General features: G+C 28.5%; 2 protein-coding genes across 2 annotated transcripts in view; both read left to right on the top strand.

Annotated features, from left to right (window-relative positions):
• The first annotated feature begins 3,145 nt into the window (after nucleotides 1-3,145).
• On the top strand, nucleotides 3,146-10,922 carry LOC135927958 (collagen alpha-1(IV) chain-like). The gene is made up of 11 exons (XM_065464247.1): nucleotides 3,146-3,366; nucleotides 3,518-3,983; nucleotides 5,370-5,521; nucleotides 6,492-6,617; nucleotides 7,069-7,186; nucleotides 7,293-7,681; nucleotides 8,379-8,504; nucleotides 8,948-9,443; nucleotides 9,688-9,868; nucleotides 10,222-10,424; nucleotides 10,554-10,922. Exons 1-11 carry the CDS (start codon nucleotides 3,151-3,153, stop codon nucleotides 10,781-10,783), a joined length of 2,703 nt encoding a protein of 900 aa, XP_065320319.1. The 5' UTR covers nucleotides 3,146-3,150; the 3' UTR covers nucleotides 10,784-10,922.
• Nucleotides 10,923-15,448: 4,526 nt separating this feature from the next.
• LOC135927907 (uncharacterized) overlaps nucleotides 15,449-18,907 on the top strand; it is a 41,116-nt gene continuing 37,657 nt past the window's right edge. The window contains exon 1 of the mRNA XM_065464162.1: nucleotides 15,449-15,476. Within this exon, the coding sequence (XP_065320234.1) occupies nucleotides 15,469-15,476 (8 nt within the window). The 5' untranslated portion in view covers nucleotides 15,449-15,468. The remainder of the gene's footprint in view (nucleotides 15,477-18,907) is intronic.

Below are 18,907 nucleotides of genomic sequence, written 5' to 3'. Positions count from 1 at the left end.
GGCCGGTCCGAAATTTTTTTTTGTGTTTCTATTATTATTTTAGAATTAAATTCAATTTTACTTAAAATAAGGTGCCACCTTAAATAAAATGTGAAAAATATTCGGCTGAGATAAAAATTAAGATTTTTCGGGTATCCAAGAAATTTTGCCAGAATCCAGCTTCGAATGATAATTTGAAAATGAACGTTAGGCCAAATCAAATCGGAGAGTGTATTTGTCCATCATATTCGAGTTCGGAGTGATTCATATAGGACTCTATAAAAAATATGCTATTTTCTCCCCCTATGTTTGATAATGTATTCCAAAAAATTTTTTTTTTACAATACACTAAAATTATCAATAATATACTCATTTATTTAAAATAACAAATATTTCCTTACCCTATATTGTTGTGTATAGCTGTCAATGTCACGAACTTTCTCCATGAGTAATGAAAGTCAGGTCTTTTTCAAAGTGCTGCGTTATCTTCAAATCTGTTTATTACAGTTCATAGCTGGAATAAAATTTAATGGGGAATAACTTCACTTAATAGTTTCATTTCCCCCCTCCCCAAACCTGGCTACGCTATGTTGCCATTATACAAGGTTAACTGGATTTTGCAAATGACTCAGAATACTTGATCATAATATCTAATAGCTAGTAACAGGCAAAAAGGTTGTCGATGTATATTTAATTAAAAATAATGCCAGTAATGTAATTGGGTAAGGTCAAAAATGCTTAGAATACGCGAAGCTGGGCCAATAAATGTTATTTTAAGACCTCTAGAGATTTCATGATTTGAAGGATTACAAATCTTTCAATATAACAGATGATAAATGAATAGTCGTAATCTCAGTTTATGAAGAAAAAAACTATCATTTGGCATTCCTCTCTTATCAGTTCAGAAATTTTATAAACTTGGTAATGAAAATAATGGAATGTATTTTAGAAAGAGTATTATTAATGCCAATGAAATGCAATTCTGGTATGCTCTCGGTTAAGTTATAACTGATGCTATTTTTAATATGAGACAGTTACGAGAGAGAAAAACATCTGGTAAAAAGACATAAGTTATTCAACGTATTTGTAGATTTGGAGAAAGCCTTTGATATTCCTTGTGAAGTCGTTAGTTGGGAATTTTATTGGAGAGTAAATGAATAAGAAAGGATAAACGTGACAATGAGAATTTATTTTTTAATAGACTATATAGATGTAGTAGCCCTAAGTATGCGTCAAATACGAACTAGAGCTTGACCGTGTGGTGTTTGTGATAAAGAACCAGTTCAATACAATGAATAACTATCAAAAATAGGACCGTAAAAAATATAACGGAATGCAAATTTTTTTTTAAATACTTGTAAAAATAAATTTAGAAGATGTATTACGCGCTTCAGTAACACACCAATCCGTTGTTGCGTTTGTTATGGGCAAAGTAACTATTTTAAACAAAAATGAAAATGGGCCAAAGGTTTGCGGGGTAACAAATTCTGTAATCAAGGGCTAAGGATTGTTTAAAATTGTTTATTTAGCTAAACCACAGAGAACTAAATGATGAGATTAAAATTATTAGGTTAATATACGTGCATAAAAATAAAAGTCGACTAAATCAAACACGGATAGAACGGACAAAAAAAGACACAGAAAGTACTTGAGGGACATGATTTAACGTCACTCAATCTTAAACTAGGTGACTGTCAAAAAAAATTTCAAGAGGAAAATATCTAAATCAAGGATTGTATACACATCAATAATGATGATACTAGTTATGTTAAAGGATTTTTCTAAAACTTATTTAATGTGTTCTTTATTTTTGAATAGACATAACCTTTTAGAGTATATATTTGTTTTAGTATTAATTTTATATTCTAAGCATTTTACGAATCTTTTTTTTTCAAAGAGTTATAAAATTATTTTTTATGCATAATATTCGATAGGAATATTTTTTTTCAAATAATAAAAAATTAATATTTGCAAATATAATTCGAATAATGAGATATTCGATTTGTAAAATTTAAGCTAACAAAGTTTCTTAGGAAAAAAAAAAATTTTGTTGAACGAATGGTATACTAAATAAAGGTATAAAAAATGTAGGAGAGGAGGAGAGAAATGTTGAGATGCTGTTATTAAGAATCAACATAATATATATATAAAGAAGAGTAAATACTCATTTTAAAGTGGATTTAAAATAATTTGGGTATATGGAAGAGATGGAGCCCGAAAAAATCTTTAAGTGTTAAGAGTGAGTGACTTGAATATTGTTTTATAATAGTTGACCACCAATAATCAATGAACAAAAAAAACTTCATCTTTTTTTAATTAAAAAATTATATTATAATTAAAAATATACGGTTATTTGATTTATAGTCTACAAAATCCGGCTCAGAACCCGAAATTCCGGTTAGTGTTTACGAACCCGGTAATCCTAACAGATAAAATCAAACCGTTCTTGATATCTAATTTAATGTAACAATTAAAGTTTGAAAAAATAAAGATATTCTGTATCTTATTTGTTGAATCCGTTTTTTTACAAACCTTATTGTGCAATGAAATGTGACCACTTCATTTACTTGAGCCTTCCTAAGTAGAATTATGATTTATAAATATATTCGGGTTTTAAATACAAATTATTAATATTTCAAGTACAGTTTTCTGCATTCTACTTAACAAATATGACAAATTATGCTCTAATTTTTATTATTATGTAAAAAAATCAATCATTTAAGACACATAATATATATACATTAAATAAATTGTTTAGAAAAGAAAGAAAGAAAGAATGAATTAATATAATGTAGTAGTAATATCTTCGCTTTTTTTTTCGTGAACTTAAAATTTAAAAGCACAAAAAAATTGGCAGGTATTAGATAGATAAGAATTTGATAATAATTTTTATAAATTTCCTATCAAATTATTATTGGAAAAATGTAACAATAAAAAATAATGTAAATAGGTCGGCCTATATTTCGGAGTCCTATATATGTGACCAAATTTTCATTTATTGTGAAGATATATAAATATATTTTTACATTTTTTTTTGTCTTTCAAAAATTAATTTAACATTTTAAAGACTTATTTAAAAAAATGATGCTTTCATAATTCACTTCAAATTTTAAATAACATAAAATTTAAAAAATAAAATTATTTTCCATTCAATATCATTTATATTTACAAATGGCTTGTAATAACAATACTAAACTGACCATAATATTCGCTTCTGGTTGTTTCTTAGTAGTTCTAGTGACCTGCTGTGTCATATTACCCATGTTCTACAACCAAATGTCGGTTCTCAAAATGGAACAGAGAGAAATAGTGGAAGGAATGTTGGATTCACTAGTTTACAAACAAAAGATCGTGGAGCAAATGGAGGTCGAAATGATTCGGTTGAAAGTGAGTAAACTAATACTGATGCCATTCCCTTATAAATAACAATTTTTTTTTTTTATAAAACCATTTATATGTAAGGGAAGAATATTCAAAAAATAGATTGTTTTGAGATAAAAATATTTCAATTGTTATTCAAAATTGCATTTTAACACAGGAAATTAAAGACAAGGCCCTAAAATCAGGGAAGAAATTGCGTTCGAATAGACAGAAAAGAGCATCGAGAAATAAGAATAACCATGGTGACTTCACAAAAGATATCTCAAATATAGACACTTCAGAAAGAGCAAAGAGAAATGCCCCGATCGATGATAATATACGCGACGACGAGATGATGATGCTGATGGATGAGCCCGTTATGCCTCCAGCCCCACACGAGGTTAATATGCATATGCCTATGGCGCCGGATCACCACTTAGGGTCTGAAAGGATGGATGATTCATTGTCCAAATACGAAGGAAGAAGGGCAGGTGGTAGTAATGGCGTGGGTAGGGGCAAAAGAACCTATTATCAAGAAGCTACGGATACCCATGGCAGTTCGGAGATAGAAGCCGGGAGAGACGATAGTAGGTTCGAACAATTGTTGAGGGAACTCGAGAAGACTGGAGGCATCGTAGAGATAGGTAAAATAATTATTTGGTTATAATCTTTTCTACATTATAGATTAAGTATAAACGGGGGAGGGGGACTTTACATCTTAATAAGTTAATAAGGTTGGTTTAATCTGTTGCGCCGCTGGCTCTTATAGTATAAATTAATGATGCTAATAAGTAATTTTTTGATGTAATAAGGGTTGTTTAATTAAAAATAGATCTGTTGAGCATACCTTTTTTTCCCAGCTAGGTCATTTAATTTTTTCTTTGGTATAGATTGACACACCATTTAAATTAATCCAAGCTTTATTTTACGCATATTCTTAATATACAAGGTAACTATAAGTTTGTTTGACAATCAGTTTAATTAAAAAATAAAATAGTTTTAACACCATCCTATGATTAGTAGAATAATTCAAAATTATAAATTAAGAATATTAAGATCCATTAATCATAATTTTTGTCGTTGTCTAACAATATATTTTGGCTTTTTTTTAATATCGATTCATCTAACAATCATTCCCCCCCCCCAACAAAAATAAGTATAAATTATATGTTTATCATTATCAATCCTTGCAAATTTTCATCTTTAATGAATAATAATTGGATATTTTTTTTTTAAACTATTATAACTTGCGACAGTCCAAGTGGTGTTACCATAAAAAAAACTTATAATATTATAGTTATTATTTTGTCAAATATTAATCTATTGTAATAGGGTAACCAACTAGTTAAAATAATTTTAATTACTTTTGTATATGTCATATTGGGGTATGAAATTCATAGGGATTCCGAATCTCTAGATTTTAAATAATTTATTGAGGACAATTTTTTAATTTAAACACCGGATTTTATAATAAAAACATTCCAACATGTAGAGTGTACGCATGTAAATTTCAGAACAATTTCCCAGTAAATTTTTAAAAGCATATATTTTATTTATTCTGAAAAATCTAGATAATAAAAGTAATTTAAAGTTGACGGCAGAAGTGTATGAAATTTACAGTTTAGTTACTTGTGAAGTGCTGTAATGCATTTATTATCAATTCCGATGGTTCAAAAAAAAATTCTTTTAATAAATGGTTTAAGAATCGAGTGATTCAGAATTTCCCCGAATTCTGTTTCATTTTAACCATATTAATTTGGCCAATGCTTTAAGGGAAGGAAAAATGCAAAAGAAAGCTAAACTTTTTTAAAATTTCATTATCATTTTTACTAAGCAGTTATAGGTAAAATATCAAATATTAATCAAATGGGCAAAGTTCATAACAGTAAATTTTTCTTAAAAAATTGAACCAGAGTTTAAATTATTTTGCCTTCGTTCAATAAAAATTGTAACCTCAATTTATTTTTTTACTTGTTACCCCGTCTATCGTTTATAATTTTCCACTATTTTCTTTCTTCAAAATATAAAAGATTGCGGTTGTCCCAATGGTAATCCTGGAACACCAGGACCTCAAGGTCCTTCAGGAAAACCGGGAATTCCTGGAATTCAAGGGGTTGATGGCACTCCCGGAAGGCCCGCGATTGATGGAAATCCCGGGGCACCAGGCGAAAACGGAAAACCTGTGAATTCTTATAACTTATATTTATTATTGCAATAATTTTAAGAATTCGGTAGATTTTATAACTGAACCTTTTTATTTTATAGACTACAAATTTAGGTATATACGGTTCAAAAGCTTTTGCTAACTTGACACCCTTTTTTTATAACTCCATTTTTTTAAATGTAAACTAGCCCTAATTCATATAAATGAGTGAGGGGATCAGATGCGAATTTAGTATTGGCGGCGAGTTTTTTTAGTGAAATTCTGTTAATAACTTATGGCTGGAAAACGCGCATAAATATCTATTAGATTTCATCTCAGAAGGGGGGGGGGTATGCATCTATTAAAAAATCTCTTAATTGTGAGCCTGAAACCGGGATAAAAGGGCAGGTCTTGGATTTATTTAGCTATTAAAAAAAGTATAACGATTTAATTTCTATTATATTGAATTAAATTTTGAAACATACGACAAAAGCGCGAACTCAAATTTAATAAAGGATTAATGTATAAATCATACATTAAATAAGATCTTATAAAATAGGATATCATGTTATCGTGTTTATCGATAATAGCTCAACTCAGGGAATGTTCAAGGAGATATGAGGAGATTTATTTAAAAGTGGTTAGAGAGATATGGATTAGGTTAGGGTTACTTGTTTTGACAGATATGGGTTGGTTATCGTTAATTGCTTTAAGCGATTTGGTTTGGTTAGGGTTAAGATACTTTAAAAATGGTTTTGATAAAATTTAATAATTTTATTAATAAACTCAAACCTGAGAGATCATGTAATATAGAAATTAAAATAAATCAACTGTTGTAACGGCAATTTCAACGAATTGAACCATAATCCTGTTTATCTTCTCTTCTAATTTTTTTAGAAATTTTAAAATAATAAAATGATAAACTAGGCTACCATTGTATTTAAAAATATTGTTGATCATATATTATTATTATTATTTAATTATGTATTTCTAATTTTTTAATTTTCAGGGTCCAGCTGGAAATCCGGGAAGAAATGGGAACGATGGTAGAGACGGAACCCCGGGCCAGCCCGGACGAGCTGGACCGGAAGGTAGCAATGGAAGAGATGGTCAACCAGGAAGAGACGGACAAAATGTTTAATATTATACTATCTAATAATTGTATGATTTTCAATTTTAAAGTATGAATAATTTATAATTGTTCATTTTAAAAAAAGTACGGAATTATATATGTTAATGCTGACGGCTTAATTTGGGTCTTTAAAAATGGCTAACTCAACATTATAGAAAATATTGCCTAAGCATCGAGATTTCGCCAATAGATGTTCAATCCTATGTGCCATCTATGAGCAAAATCTTTAGGCTTGCATAATATATTTTTGGATAAAATATTGAGTTAGCCGTTTTTAAAAATCGGCTCAAATTGTGCCGTTTAACAACAATATTTACGTATATTATTAGTTGTTTGGAGGAGTTATATGCTATTTTTAGAAGGTTATAAAATTAAATATTTCTTAATTTAATTTACTAATACAAATTAATTTATTTCGATATAAAATTTAAAAAATGATTAAAATAAACTGAAGGGTTTACCAGGGAAAGATGGCGAACCAGGTAGAGAAGGGGAACCTGGTGTTTCAGGAGAAAATGGAAAGGATGGCAACGATGGTTTACTGGGTAAGCCAGGAGCTGATGGCATACCAGGTACGTATTGAATTTAGATAGAAATACATTCAAAATATAGATTAAATTTTAAAAAAAGTAATGCTTCATAATAAAAATAACTATATATAATATATATAACACATAGGTATAAGGGGTCAACCTGGTCCTAAGGGGCCAGACGGCAGACCAGGGCCACCTGGGCGAGATGGAGCCCATGGAAAAGACGGATTGCCAGGAAAACGAGGTCGGGATGGTGCTCACGGAATTGACAATAGACTACCCGGACCAGACGGGGATGCAGGTACACCGGGTAGAGACGGCCCACCTGGGCTAAGCGGATCAGATGGAAAACCTGGTCAGGATGGTAATCCGGGTCGGGATGGTCATCATGGCTTGCCCGGCAAAGACGGAGAACCCGGCTTAGCGGGTGTCGATAGTCTACCAGGAAAGGATGGTAACCCAGGAACACCTGGAATCGATGGTAGGCCCGGAGCTCCCGGCATAGACGGAAAACCTGGCCAGCCTGGCAATAGGGTGAATTTTTTTTTAAATTTTGGATTTTTTTAAACTTCTTTTTTAGAGCGAAGGGGTTTGTTTTAAATGAAAATTTTAACAAATATTTATAGAATAATTATGTGTTAAGTTTGAATTAGTTTTATTGCTAAATAGTTATTCATAGTGTATACTCTAAAAATTAACATAAGCATCATATTTTTTTAACCTCTTCAAAGTTAAGAAATGAATGTTTTTTCACATGCTAAGTGCACTTTTTACTTTGAAAGATAGGCATTCGTTGAAATTGAAAGGAAATAAGGATTCCACTTTTTGGGATCCCCGGTTCTTATATTTATATTTTATTTAAAGATTTTATTTATAACCAATAAAGAGAATAGATTTTTTCTTGGTTATGAGTAAAAAAAAACATTAAACAAAATTAAAATGTGAAAAATTTTTTTTTTGTAAAAATTAATAAATAGAAAGATTTTCCAACTTGAAGCAATTGCTTCTAAAGTGTTTGCCCCCATGCCCCATGTAAATTTCAAGGAGCATTTGCTTCATAACCCCCCCCCCCCCCGTTATAGGAGCAACTGATAGATAGTGATTTATTTAATGTTATTTCATAGGGTCTTCGATTTTTTAGAGAAGTCTTAATAATGATTTATATAAATATAGCCTTTTAGAGGTCTCAGCTGCATCTTTATTAAAAAAAAATTATATATAATAAATCCAGGGGGTTCCTGGAGAGCCTGGAAACCCAGGAAAAGATGGTTTACCTGGCAGTCCTGGAAGAGATGCTCATCATGGCCTTGACGGAAAGCCCGGACCAGATGGGAGACCTGGCGATGATGGACAACCCGTTAGTATTTTATTTTATTTTACAATTTCAATTTTTTTTATTTACTTTATGAGCGCCATGGAAAGTTTCAAAAAACAATTAGATAGAGCATTTGAAAAAATGTTATTTGGATTTTCCAGAGTGTTACCCAAGATTTTACTCATAAATGAAGGGATATTTTTTATAACCTGCATTATAAAATCATGCTTATTAACAACCATATCCTCCAAGATTTTAAACACCTTGATATTGTGAGCTTTATTTTTAACAATGCTTTGCCATAGAAATATTCATTCATTATTAATTTAATAAAATATTTCTAGAAATGTTTCATAAATTAACTTGGAAATTAATATATTTGGGAAAACTAAGAATATATCATATCAACTAATATCTTTTTTCTCTCTATTAATTTAAAAAATTAATAATTCTATCATTACAAAATTTCATTTATAAAATCGAAGGGCTTAGACGGTGAAGCCGGACGAGATGGTCGGGATGGCAAGCCAGGTGACAGAGGGCGAGATGGTCTTTCAGGAGTGGATGGAAAATCGGGAAACGACGGCAGACCCGGTTCAGCTGGTGTTAACGGTCCGAAAGGAGCTAAGGGATTATCCGGTCAGCCGGGGCAGGATGGATCACCAGGTCAACCAGGACCAGATGGTCTGACTGGCCCACCTGGGGAGAACGGACCTATTGGAAGCTTACCAGGAAATTCGGGTAGGGCTGGAAATGACGGAAGACCGGGTACCCCAGGAATATCTGGAAGCCCCGGAATAAGAGGAAGTTCTGGGGTTCCAGGTAAACCAGGAAGGGCAGGTGAGAAAGGAGATAGCGGACAGAGTGGACGAGACGGTGAATTGGGAGTGCCTGGCTTACCCGGCAAAGATGGCCCTCCTGGAGGCCCAGGAGTTCCGGGAAAGTGCCTTAACGAGTGCGTCAACGATAACCGAAAAATCAGTAATTTGTCATTATAATTTACATTTATAAATTTTTTAAATAAAAATTGCTAGACCTAGAGAGTACAGGAAGGAGATGCCATTGATACACTATATATTAATATATATACAATTTATTTTTATAGTATATCATTATATACTTTTAAACAATATAAACATAAAATATAAAATATTAATATGAAATAAGGAACTAAGCAAAATGTTGATTTTATTAACTAAACAATGTATAAAACTTAATAAAAAAGCGGTATGCGGTGGCTCCTTGTACGTACATTGGGGTAAGAAATCATGTTCTGATGACACAGATACAGGCGCTAAGTCTCAACTTGTTTACAGTGGATATGTGGCTGGAGGTCATTATGCTGACTCGTATCCAGGTGGAGGTCACAACTACCTGTGTTTACCTGAAAATCCGAATTTCGAAAAGTATATTTATTTAATTAAAACAAACAAAAACTATTTATTTTATAAAATTAAAATTGATTAAAAAAGTTATAATTTTTCGATAATTTATTTAGCAATGAGACCAAATTAATAAAAAGAGAACCCAAATATATAACATTTTAATGTATTATATTGCACTTAAAGCTTTTTAAATTATCATTTGGATGATAGAATTTGCCACTTTATTTAATACAAAAAAAATAATGTAATGTAATGTACGCGTCAGTATAATAATGTCAATTTAATGCTCCATAATGAAATACATGATCTGATCGATCTAATATACATTTTTTTAAAATATTAAACAAATTTATATCTTAATCATGTTCGACTAGTTTCGTAGATGGATTTTCGACAGGAACTAATGGCGAAGGAGCTTCCAAGATATACGGGGCAGAATATAGAGTATATGACGATGCCAGCCCATTTTTGGTCTATCAGGGCTCGCTCAAACAAAAACAGGCCGTGTGTTCTGTTTGCTATACCAGTAACGCTTGCAACCATGTAGTTATTCCTGGATTCACTGAATGTCCTACAGGTTAATTTTTTTTATTTTTTGAGGTAAAATAATTACATTCATTATTAGTAAAATAAATAATATACATATTGAAATTCTTAAAAATATATAGTAAATTTTATAATCAATAAATATTTAAATCATTAAAAGGCTTCGTCAAGGAATATCAAGGTTACATTATGGCTCTTAACAACAAATACTGCCGTTCTCAGTACATTTGCGTGGATCAATCTCCTGATTTCCACACTGAAGGTGATAGCACGGGTGACGGTAGCGCGCTTTATGTCGTAGAATCCAAATGTGGAGCTTTGCCTTGTAACACTTATTCAGACGGAGCGGAGATATCGTGCATTGTTTGCGCCAAATCATACGCCTATTAATTGCCCCCCCCCCAAACATAAAATATACTACCCAAAAAGTAGGAACACCCTTCCCTTTTTAAACAAAAAAATATATACCCATATATAAATATCATAGTACATATACATATAAAAATATTTAGTTCAATGCACCACAAATTCACGCTTTATCACTTCTTTCTTATATATACGTAGGTTACTTATATATATTATATATTAAAAATTGACAATATTATTATTTATTTTTTTTATTATTATTATACAATCATAACATAATTTAGACAAATTATTATTGTAATGAATATTGTAGCTTTAAAATAAAATAATTTGATAATCATTTTTATATATCTTTATTTTTATTCTAATCACACATGTATTAGATTTATGTAATTTTATTCGTATTTTTTTTCTTTATAATTTTAGCGAATTTTTTCCAAAATATTTTAAGTCAATTGATGTAATAAAGGATATTAATTTTATTTTCTAAACAAAATATAACCTTTTATTTTCCACCTTTTATTAAGTTTATTAGAGATATCTTATTTTAAAATACATTCCTTCAATATTACGCATTGGGAGGGGGGGGGGTGATTAATATTTTTACGTATTTTGATCACAAATTACATATATAGAGCGCATTCGACCGGTATTTGCATATTTCCAACACTTTTCGTCATTTTTATGGTGAATAAGGAGATATGAGTATAAATTAGGTAATAAATAAAAACGAGTAAAAAATAATTTGTAAATGACTTAATAAGATAATATTAATAATAATTTATGAAATATTCACCATAATTTATGTAATATTGTATTAATGATAAAGTATATAATATTAAAGTTAATTTACGTAATATATTTATATTACATTTTATTTACGAAACAAATTCTGCAATATTTTGGGGAGAGGGAACAAAAAATTATTGGTGGAGGGTGCGAAGCCCCCTAATTCTCCCCTGTTGCTACAGCTGTGATTAAGACTCCTTCCTCTAAACCGATTACGGTATTACCACCAATTAAAACTCCCCCCCCCCCCACTCCAAACATCTAAAATTTTACTCTCATCACCTTCCTACTAAATCAGCATATAAGAAAAGGTAATATAAAATCAAAATTAGCATAAACAAAAAAAGGAAATCAAAATTAACCTATTCTCCTTTCAATTTTATTCAAATGACGATAGCGTCTTCGTAACCACATGTGTCATGCCCCCCCCTCCCCAAACACTCCTGGAGTAGAAGTCTCTCTGCGTCTATTAATTTAATCTCAATGTTTCTTAAACTACATAATATATTGTAAAATTAAAAACTTCTATTAGGTGATCACTTAGGCGATTACCTTTTCTTGGGTCTTTCAAAATATTATTTATGATATTAGAGGTGAGGGGAATGGGAAATGTGTTGCGGGGAGGGGGCTTTTGATTAGATTAAAATTCCATAGGACAGGCAAATCTTTAATGGGATTTTCCCCTCCCCATCCCTTTAGTTACATGCCCTGAATAATAATGTTAATTATTACCTTGCTCAACTTGAAGAGATCTTTTATTTACATATGAGTTAATTTCACTCAAAGTGTATAATTGTTAGATTAAATTCATTTTTAAAAAATAAAAGTTTAGAATAAAAGACTCGATTTGGGAAAGAATCTTAGAACATCGTCTTTTTTATTAACTAATATCTATTCTATCTCCTTTTCTAAGTACTTTTTCTTTAACATAAAGGTTAATTCAAGTTACCTTGATATCTATTACCTATTTTAAGTTCCACATATGCGTAGTCATTATTATCAGATTTACATATATTTTTTTTAAAAAAAGCCTTTAAAAAAGTTATAAAAAAGATAAAAATAAGGAATAAAAGAACAAAAAACTAAGATAAAATTTACTAAGTGAAAAATTTTTTAAAATATAATTATTTAAGACCGCATATTTTACTTTCAATCTTTATTTTATATCATTATTTTTATTTAAAATAAATAAACCAATAAAATCCATCGTTTATCGTAAAATTATATTTAAAAAATACCCAAATTTGACAATTTTAACTGCCTACAGTTAATTTTTTTTGTTAAAATTCCCATGATAATCAATCTTTTATAATATCTATGGAAACCAAGTTTAAAAAAATATTATTTATATAACATAAATATGTGTATTTATATTTATTATATAGTTAAGTTAAATGAAAAAATATTTAAAATTTTTTTTAGAATATATATTATTTTTACTTTAGAAAGTAATAAGATTAAAATTAGGGCTGTTTCTTCAGCACATCGCAAAGATTCTGACATCTCATTAGCAAATGAAGCAAAGAATTCGTTGTCAAATAACCCCCCCCCCCCCACCGCCCCCATACGCTCATATTAAATCAGTTATATTTGATACATTGGTACTTTAAACGTAGTTCAAATTTGCGAAAATAGTTTATTTTCATTAAACATCAGACCCACATAATTAATAAAAGAACATGACTAGTTTAGCACATTTTTATATTATTAAAAGCACTAATTTTATCATATTTACCCACAATATATCTTTTGACAATGAGATATATTACAATTTTTAATGTCGTTGTAGGGGGAAATATTTTATTAGCTTAAAATGATATTTGCGAGAACTGGCAAAACAGCGATGGGCGGGATTATCCCCTCCCTACCCTTTAGGTTATGTGAGAATGTTATATATAAACGTCAGGATTTTAAAAAATTTGGAATTAAAAGAATATGAATTTTAATTGATATTGAACCTTCTTATAATAAATGCTATAGTTTGAACTAACAATAGGTAATTTTTACCAGAAATACAAAGTCAAGCTTAAACTGGTATCCTCTTATATAAAGAAATACAAATTTAATATGGGAGACATAGTTGTACCCTATTCCAGTAACTATAGTCTTTATAATGAGTTTAGTTTGAAGTAAAAAAAATAATAATAACTAAAAGGTATCGGTACTCTTCTCCACCTCCACGCGATAAAATTTAAACATATACTGTTTGTCGGAGCAATTATCGGAATATTTGATGTGATTGCCTTAATGAAATATCTATGATAATTAATAAGACATTTTATTGTTAAATATTATAATTTAATTATCTAAAATGATATGATAATATATTTTTTAAGGAAATTATTGATTTAAATATTTTCTACTTCTTTCAAAATATAATAAAGTATATTCGCATATATTTTTTTGGGGAAAAAAAATTATATAAATCAAGAAAAACCTTTTATCTTCTTATAAACTCCATTTTCTTCGAAAAACGAAACAATCTGTTCCTTTATTCTAAAAAATTAGTCTATAAATGGGTTAAAAGTGCTCTCAATTTTAAAATAGGCTTTATTTTTAAATATAAATTTTATTAGTATCTTATTCTATTTTTTTGTATCAACAGACTCTATAATTATTTTAAAATTGTTTTCTAGCCACATTAAAAATTAATCCTAACAGTAAATATATTATTGTTGTTAAAGTATCTAGATATAAATATGCGGTATCTGTATCTAAATATATTTTCATAAAAAGTATATTTAATACTATTTTACAGATATCTCTATCTAATTTAATTCATCAGATATTATGTCCGAGTTTATTTCATTACAAAAATGAACCAGACAAGTTTAATTTTATGCAATGGATGATGACAAAATTTGAGAATGTTTTATATTTAAAATCTAACAATTATCTTGTATAAATATATAATTATATATTTTATATGTATTGTTAAAATGTAACAATTTTATTTATAATTTAATTTAAATATATATTGTACATTTATTATTAAAATATAATCATTATTATTAATTATATATTTTATATATAAATGGGATATCAATTCAATAAATTTTTTTTTAGCTTACTTAGAAATTTGAATTTTAACAATAGAATCTAAATTTTACGCACATACAAAATTATAATAAAAATATATCTTGCGAAAAATGTCTGTGTAGAATACAATTGTTAAAATGTATCTAGAATCGATACATTTATATGCTATGTAATTTATCTAGAAACATTTTGAAATAAAATTTATATCAAAGTATCTTTTAAGCCTTATCTGTATCTAATTTAAAAAAATAAAATCAGTCAATGTTGAAATATAAGGGGAAAAATCTTTCTTTATATATTTTTTAAAAAAATTATAATAAATTAAATATTTTTCGACTTTTCGACAAAACATCCTTAACTAACCTTTATACAAATTATAATTCTTATTTAAATTGCCGATATTAAATTTAAATACAAAAAATAACAACGAGTTAATAAATCAATAAAAAAAATATATATATTTATATAAAATTTGCACAAAATAAAATACAAAAATTTAATAAATTTTCTTTTATTCAATTGTAAAAGTATTATAAAAATATTTTAAATTTTTCTTTTTGTTAAAGAAAAAGAAGATGAAGTTTAAATAATATTAATTAATATAAAATAAAAATTTGTTTCAAAAATAAAAACTTTTATTATTGCAAATTTGGAGGATTTATTATAATTTTTGTCAAAACTTTATCGATTCTAAATTCTTTTGAATAAATTATATTTTATTTATTTTTTGAAAAAAAAGGAAAATAAGATTCATTTTCCAAAGGAGCATTCATCTTGATATCAATTATTCCCTACTTATATTTAAACAAAAAAATAGAGGGAGTTGGTGTTTCTTAATTTACTATCAACTTACCGGCTCACCACATTCATTTGTGTTCACTATGAAAAGGTTTTATTATAATAAATATAATCATTTTTTTCAAAAATAAAGGTTGGAGAATTTAGAAAGTGAAGCGCCCCCCCCTCTCCTTATCATTTTCAAAATTTATGTCCATATCATTAAAAGGTTTTATGTGGATTTAATAGCTTAATCTGTTCAATCCCACGTTAGACCATTTTTTATATATTTTTTTGGCGTCTAGAGCTAAAAAAAATTTAAATTAATGCAATTGATTTAAAGTTAACTTTATGTTTTAAGGATTTAGTTTATCACTCATTTATTTCTTCTCGGCAGTTATTATTTAATATGAATGTTAAGGGAATTTTTTATTAATATCGGGCTTTCTAGAGAAACAACGTTTTTTTAGATTTATATCGAATTCAGTTAAAAATAATATTAAGTAATATTGGAGATTTGGTAAATCCAAGCCTTTCAGTCATCTATGTGTAAAATAGGCTTACTTAATATTATTTTGGCTAAAATCATAATTGGGCCGTTTTTAAAAATTGATTCAAATCGAGCCTTACCTCATGGTTTTCATTGGACTAAAAATCAGGGGATCTTTATGATTTATTACCGTGAAAGCGATATCATCTAGCATGTAGGTGACGTAATATCTGTTTGTCCAAACCACGACACTAGTAATTATTTATTTCAAAACAAAATTAATATATGAAAATGATTTGAGAGAAATTTTGGAAGAAAGCTGAATGCAATTCTTTCCCAATTACGGTTTAAGAAATGTTACTAAGCCATTAGTGCCTAAATCAAGTCTGCTAATCTCCTGTTGGATTTATAATAATTATGCGAGAAATAATATCACTGGGAATACTTGATTATTTGTCAGTAGCGCTGAATATTTTAGTTTGGCAACTCATCTCGAAAATAGAATTTTAACCGAAAAACGAAATTGAACACAAAATTTCTATATATAAAAAATGAAATTTACTCATATTCTTTGATAATTTAATATTCTGATGTTAATTAAATGTTTATTATAATAAAAATTTTCCATCATTGTCATTGTCCACCTATTTTATTTCTTTATAAAATGCCTAATTTTTAAGCTCTCTATTTATTTTGACATAAATTTGAAAAAATTAGTAAAATTTATAATATGAATAAATTTTCAGTTATCTCAGTTTAGGATTTTCTACAAACATAAGGCAATTTACTGTCCATGATTGAAAAAAAATGTTATTTTCTTTTTATGATTATTTCCGGTTTTTAATATTAGGGGAGACCGGAGTAAAACCATATTATAGATAAATGTGTAGCCCAATCCCTCACCTAATATTAATACATTTAACACCTTGTTCGTTATTTTAAATACCCAAGGTAAAATATCTAAGGGCTAGGGTAAAGTGGTTAAAATATTATTGATACGATTATTTTTATAAGGGTATTAATCAAATGTTTATAATTAGTGCATTTTGAGTGTATTTATTTTAGGAACTTCTTACATCTCAACTATTCTTCACCTTTGCGATTATTTTTAAACTTAAACTTTTTTCCATATAATACACTAATAATCTATAAATGACCCTTTTTGTTCGAAAATTATTTTTTATATGGTGGGGACTGTAGACGTTAATATTTCAGAATTCCTCTTTTAAAGCATTAATTAGACCAGACATTTTTACTGTTTTACTCAAGCTTCTTTACCCCAGAAGAGATTTATATAATTAATTGTTATTGCATGACCTCTGGCTAAGTCCTAAAATTTATATTTTAACTATTTACATGTGTAAAATATTTTAATTGATTAGGAGGAAAATATTTTGCTAAAATCAAAAAATTAAAAGGTGACTTTTATAATTATGTAAAAAATGGGTTTATTGGGCAAAATACATCAAACCAAGAACATTTGCCAAAACATGAACATAGTAAGAAATTATATATAAGAATATATATTTATACCAAATTTACAGTAATTATGATTAAGGCTTAAAAAGGTTATTTGCGTTAACATTGTTACCCCGCCAATCGCTTTACTCCGGTCTCAGTTGATTTTATTATATTAAATTTTATGTCATACTAAAGGCTATTATAGAGCTATAGAATAATTATAATAATATTTTAAACATAGTTTGGCTAAATTATTCTTTGATATATTATCTCATGAATTGTGTCGAGTTGAAAATAAATTTTTATGCTCCTTATAGCTTAGTGCGTGACACGGGTCAGAATTTTTTTTGGCCCGGTCAGGGTTTTATATTTTCAGGCCCGGCCTAGCTGGGATTTTTTTAAAAAAAATTTTCGGACCGACCCAAATTTTTTAAAAATATATTATATTTATTTTTAATTTTTATAGCCAATAATTCCGATGTAACCAGACCAGGCCGGGATTAGGGCCGGGCCTACTGGTCTCTGGTGTAATATGTTAATACAACTAATGCTAGTTTACAAAGTAACTAGAGGCTTAGCTCGTTTACAAGCTAATTGGAAGGATATCTAATATACAAAACTTAGCTAATTGTTAAAAAACTAGTTAGCTAATTTTTTTAAAAATGAATTTTTCCAGGTTTTGGAGTATTTCATAATTTTTTTAGATTGATTGTCCTCCCTTTTTAATATTTTGCTTTTCTTCGCTTTCCCAATTTAAGTATTTTATTATATTTTTTATAGGAAATTAACCCGGGTTTTCCCCATGTTGACTACTTTTTATATTCTTTCATTCTATTTTTGATTCCTTTAATTTTTTTTTCTCATTTCCGTTACTTAAGAATTCTTTCCCTCTTTTATTTTATATTTTTTTAAAGTTTAATCTGATTTTTCTCCTTTTTCAGTTATCTCTATATTTTTCTCCCATTTTTCTTTAGGATTTTATAATTAAATTTTTCTTATTTCCCACCCACTTTTTTTTAACGTACTTTCTTTAAATTTTTCTTCATTTTTGATTGAGTTTTATATCCCCCCCCCCTCCACTTAATAACTTAAACTTGATTTCTCATTTGTATATTATTTAATTTATATTCCGATTTTTTATGTTATAATAATAAAATCCTTGTATGTGTTTTAATGTGTTACTATAATTGGTAAAAATTCAACACTTACAAAAACCCATAATTCAAATTTTTTTTCTTAAACACATTTTCAGGAGCACTTAGAGCCGTCCCATAACAACAAAATTCAACCTCTTGACTCACAAATATTGCTTATATATATTACATGATCTATTTTTTTTGTTGAAAATTTGGATACGCAAATTCAAGCCATATTACTTACTTCCTCAAGGATTAAATCTGACTTAGATGCTGGAAACGTTTTCTCAGGTGTTTCATCATCTTTACTCTCGTTCCTTTTCCAGAGATTTATTGCATAATGATTTATTACCAGAGTCTAAAATTGAAGCAACTCATAGATTCCCACTTTTCTTACTATTTTTCAATTTGTTTCATCATTTCATTTTTATTTTCCTAGCAGTTAAACAATAAAAT

The sequence above is a fragment of the Gordionus sp. m RMFG-2023 genome, chromosome 4, assembly GCF_954871325.1.
Source record: "Gordionus sp. m RMFG-2023 chromosome 4, tfGorSpeb1-WG-v2, whole genome shotgun sequence".
Lineage (NCBI taxonomy): Eukaryota > Metazoa > Nematomorpha > Gordioida > Chordodea > Parachordodidae > Gordionus > Gordionus sp. m RMFG-2023.
The sequence above is the reverse complement of the archived record's forward strand: the minus strand, read 5'-3'. Positions and strand labels throughout refer to the sequence as shown.

Bases quoted from the DNA above. Each gene is read 5' to 3' on its own strand.
- LOC135927958 (XM_065464247.1), top strand. From the start codon at position 3,151: ATGGCTTGTAATAACAATACTAAACTGACCATAATATTCGCTTCTGGT. The intron at 6,618-7,068 runs GTTTAATATTAT...AATAAACTGAAG, and splicing joins CAGGAAGAGACGGACAAAAT to GGTTTACCAGGGAAAGATGG. The intron at 10,425-10,553 runs GTTAATTTTTTT...AATCATTAAAAG, and splicing joins ATTCACTGAATGTCCTACAG to GCTTCGTCAAGGAATATCAA.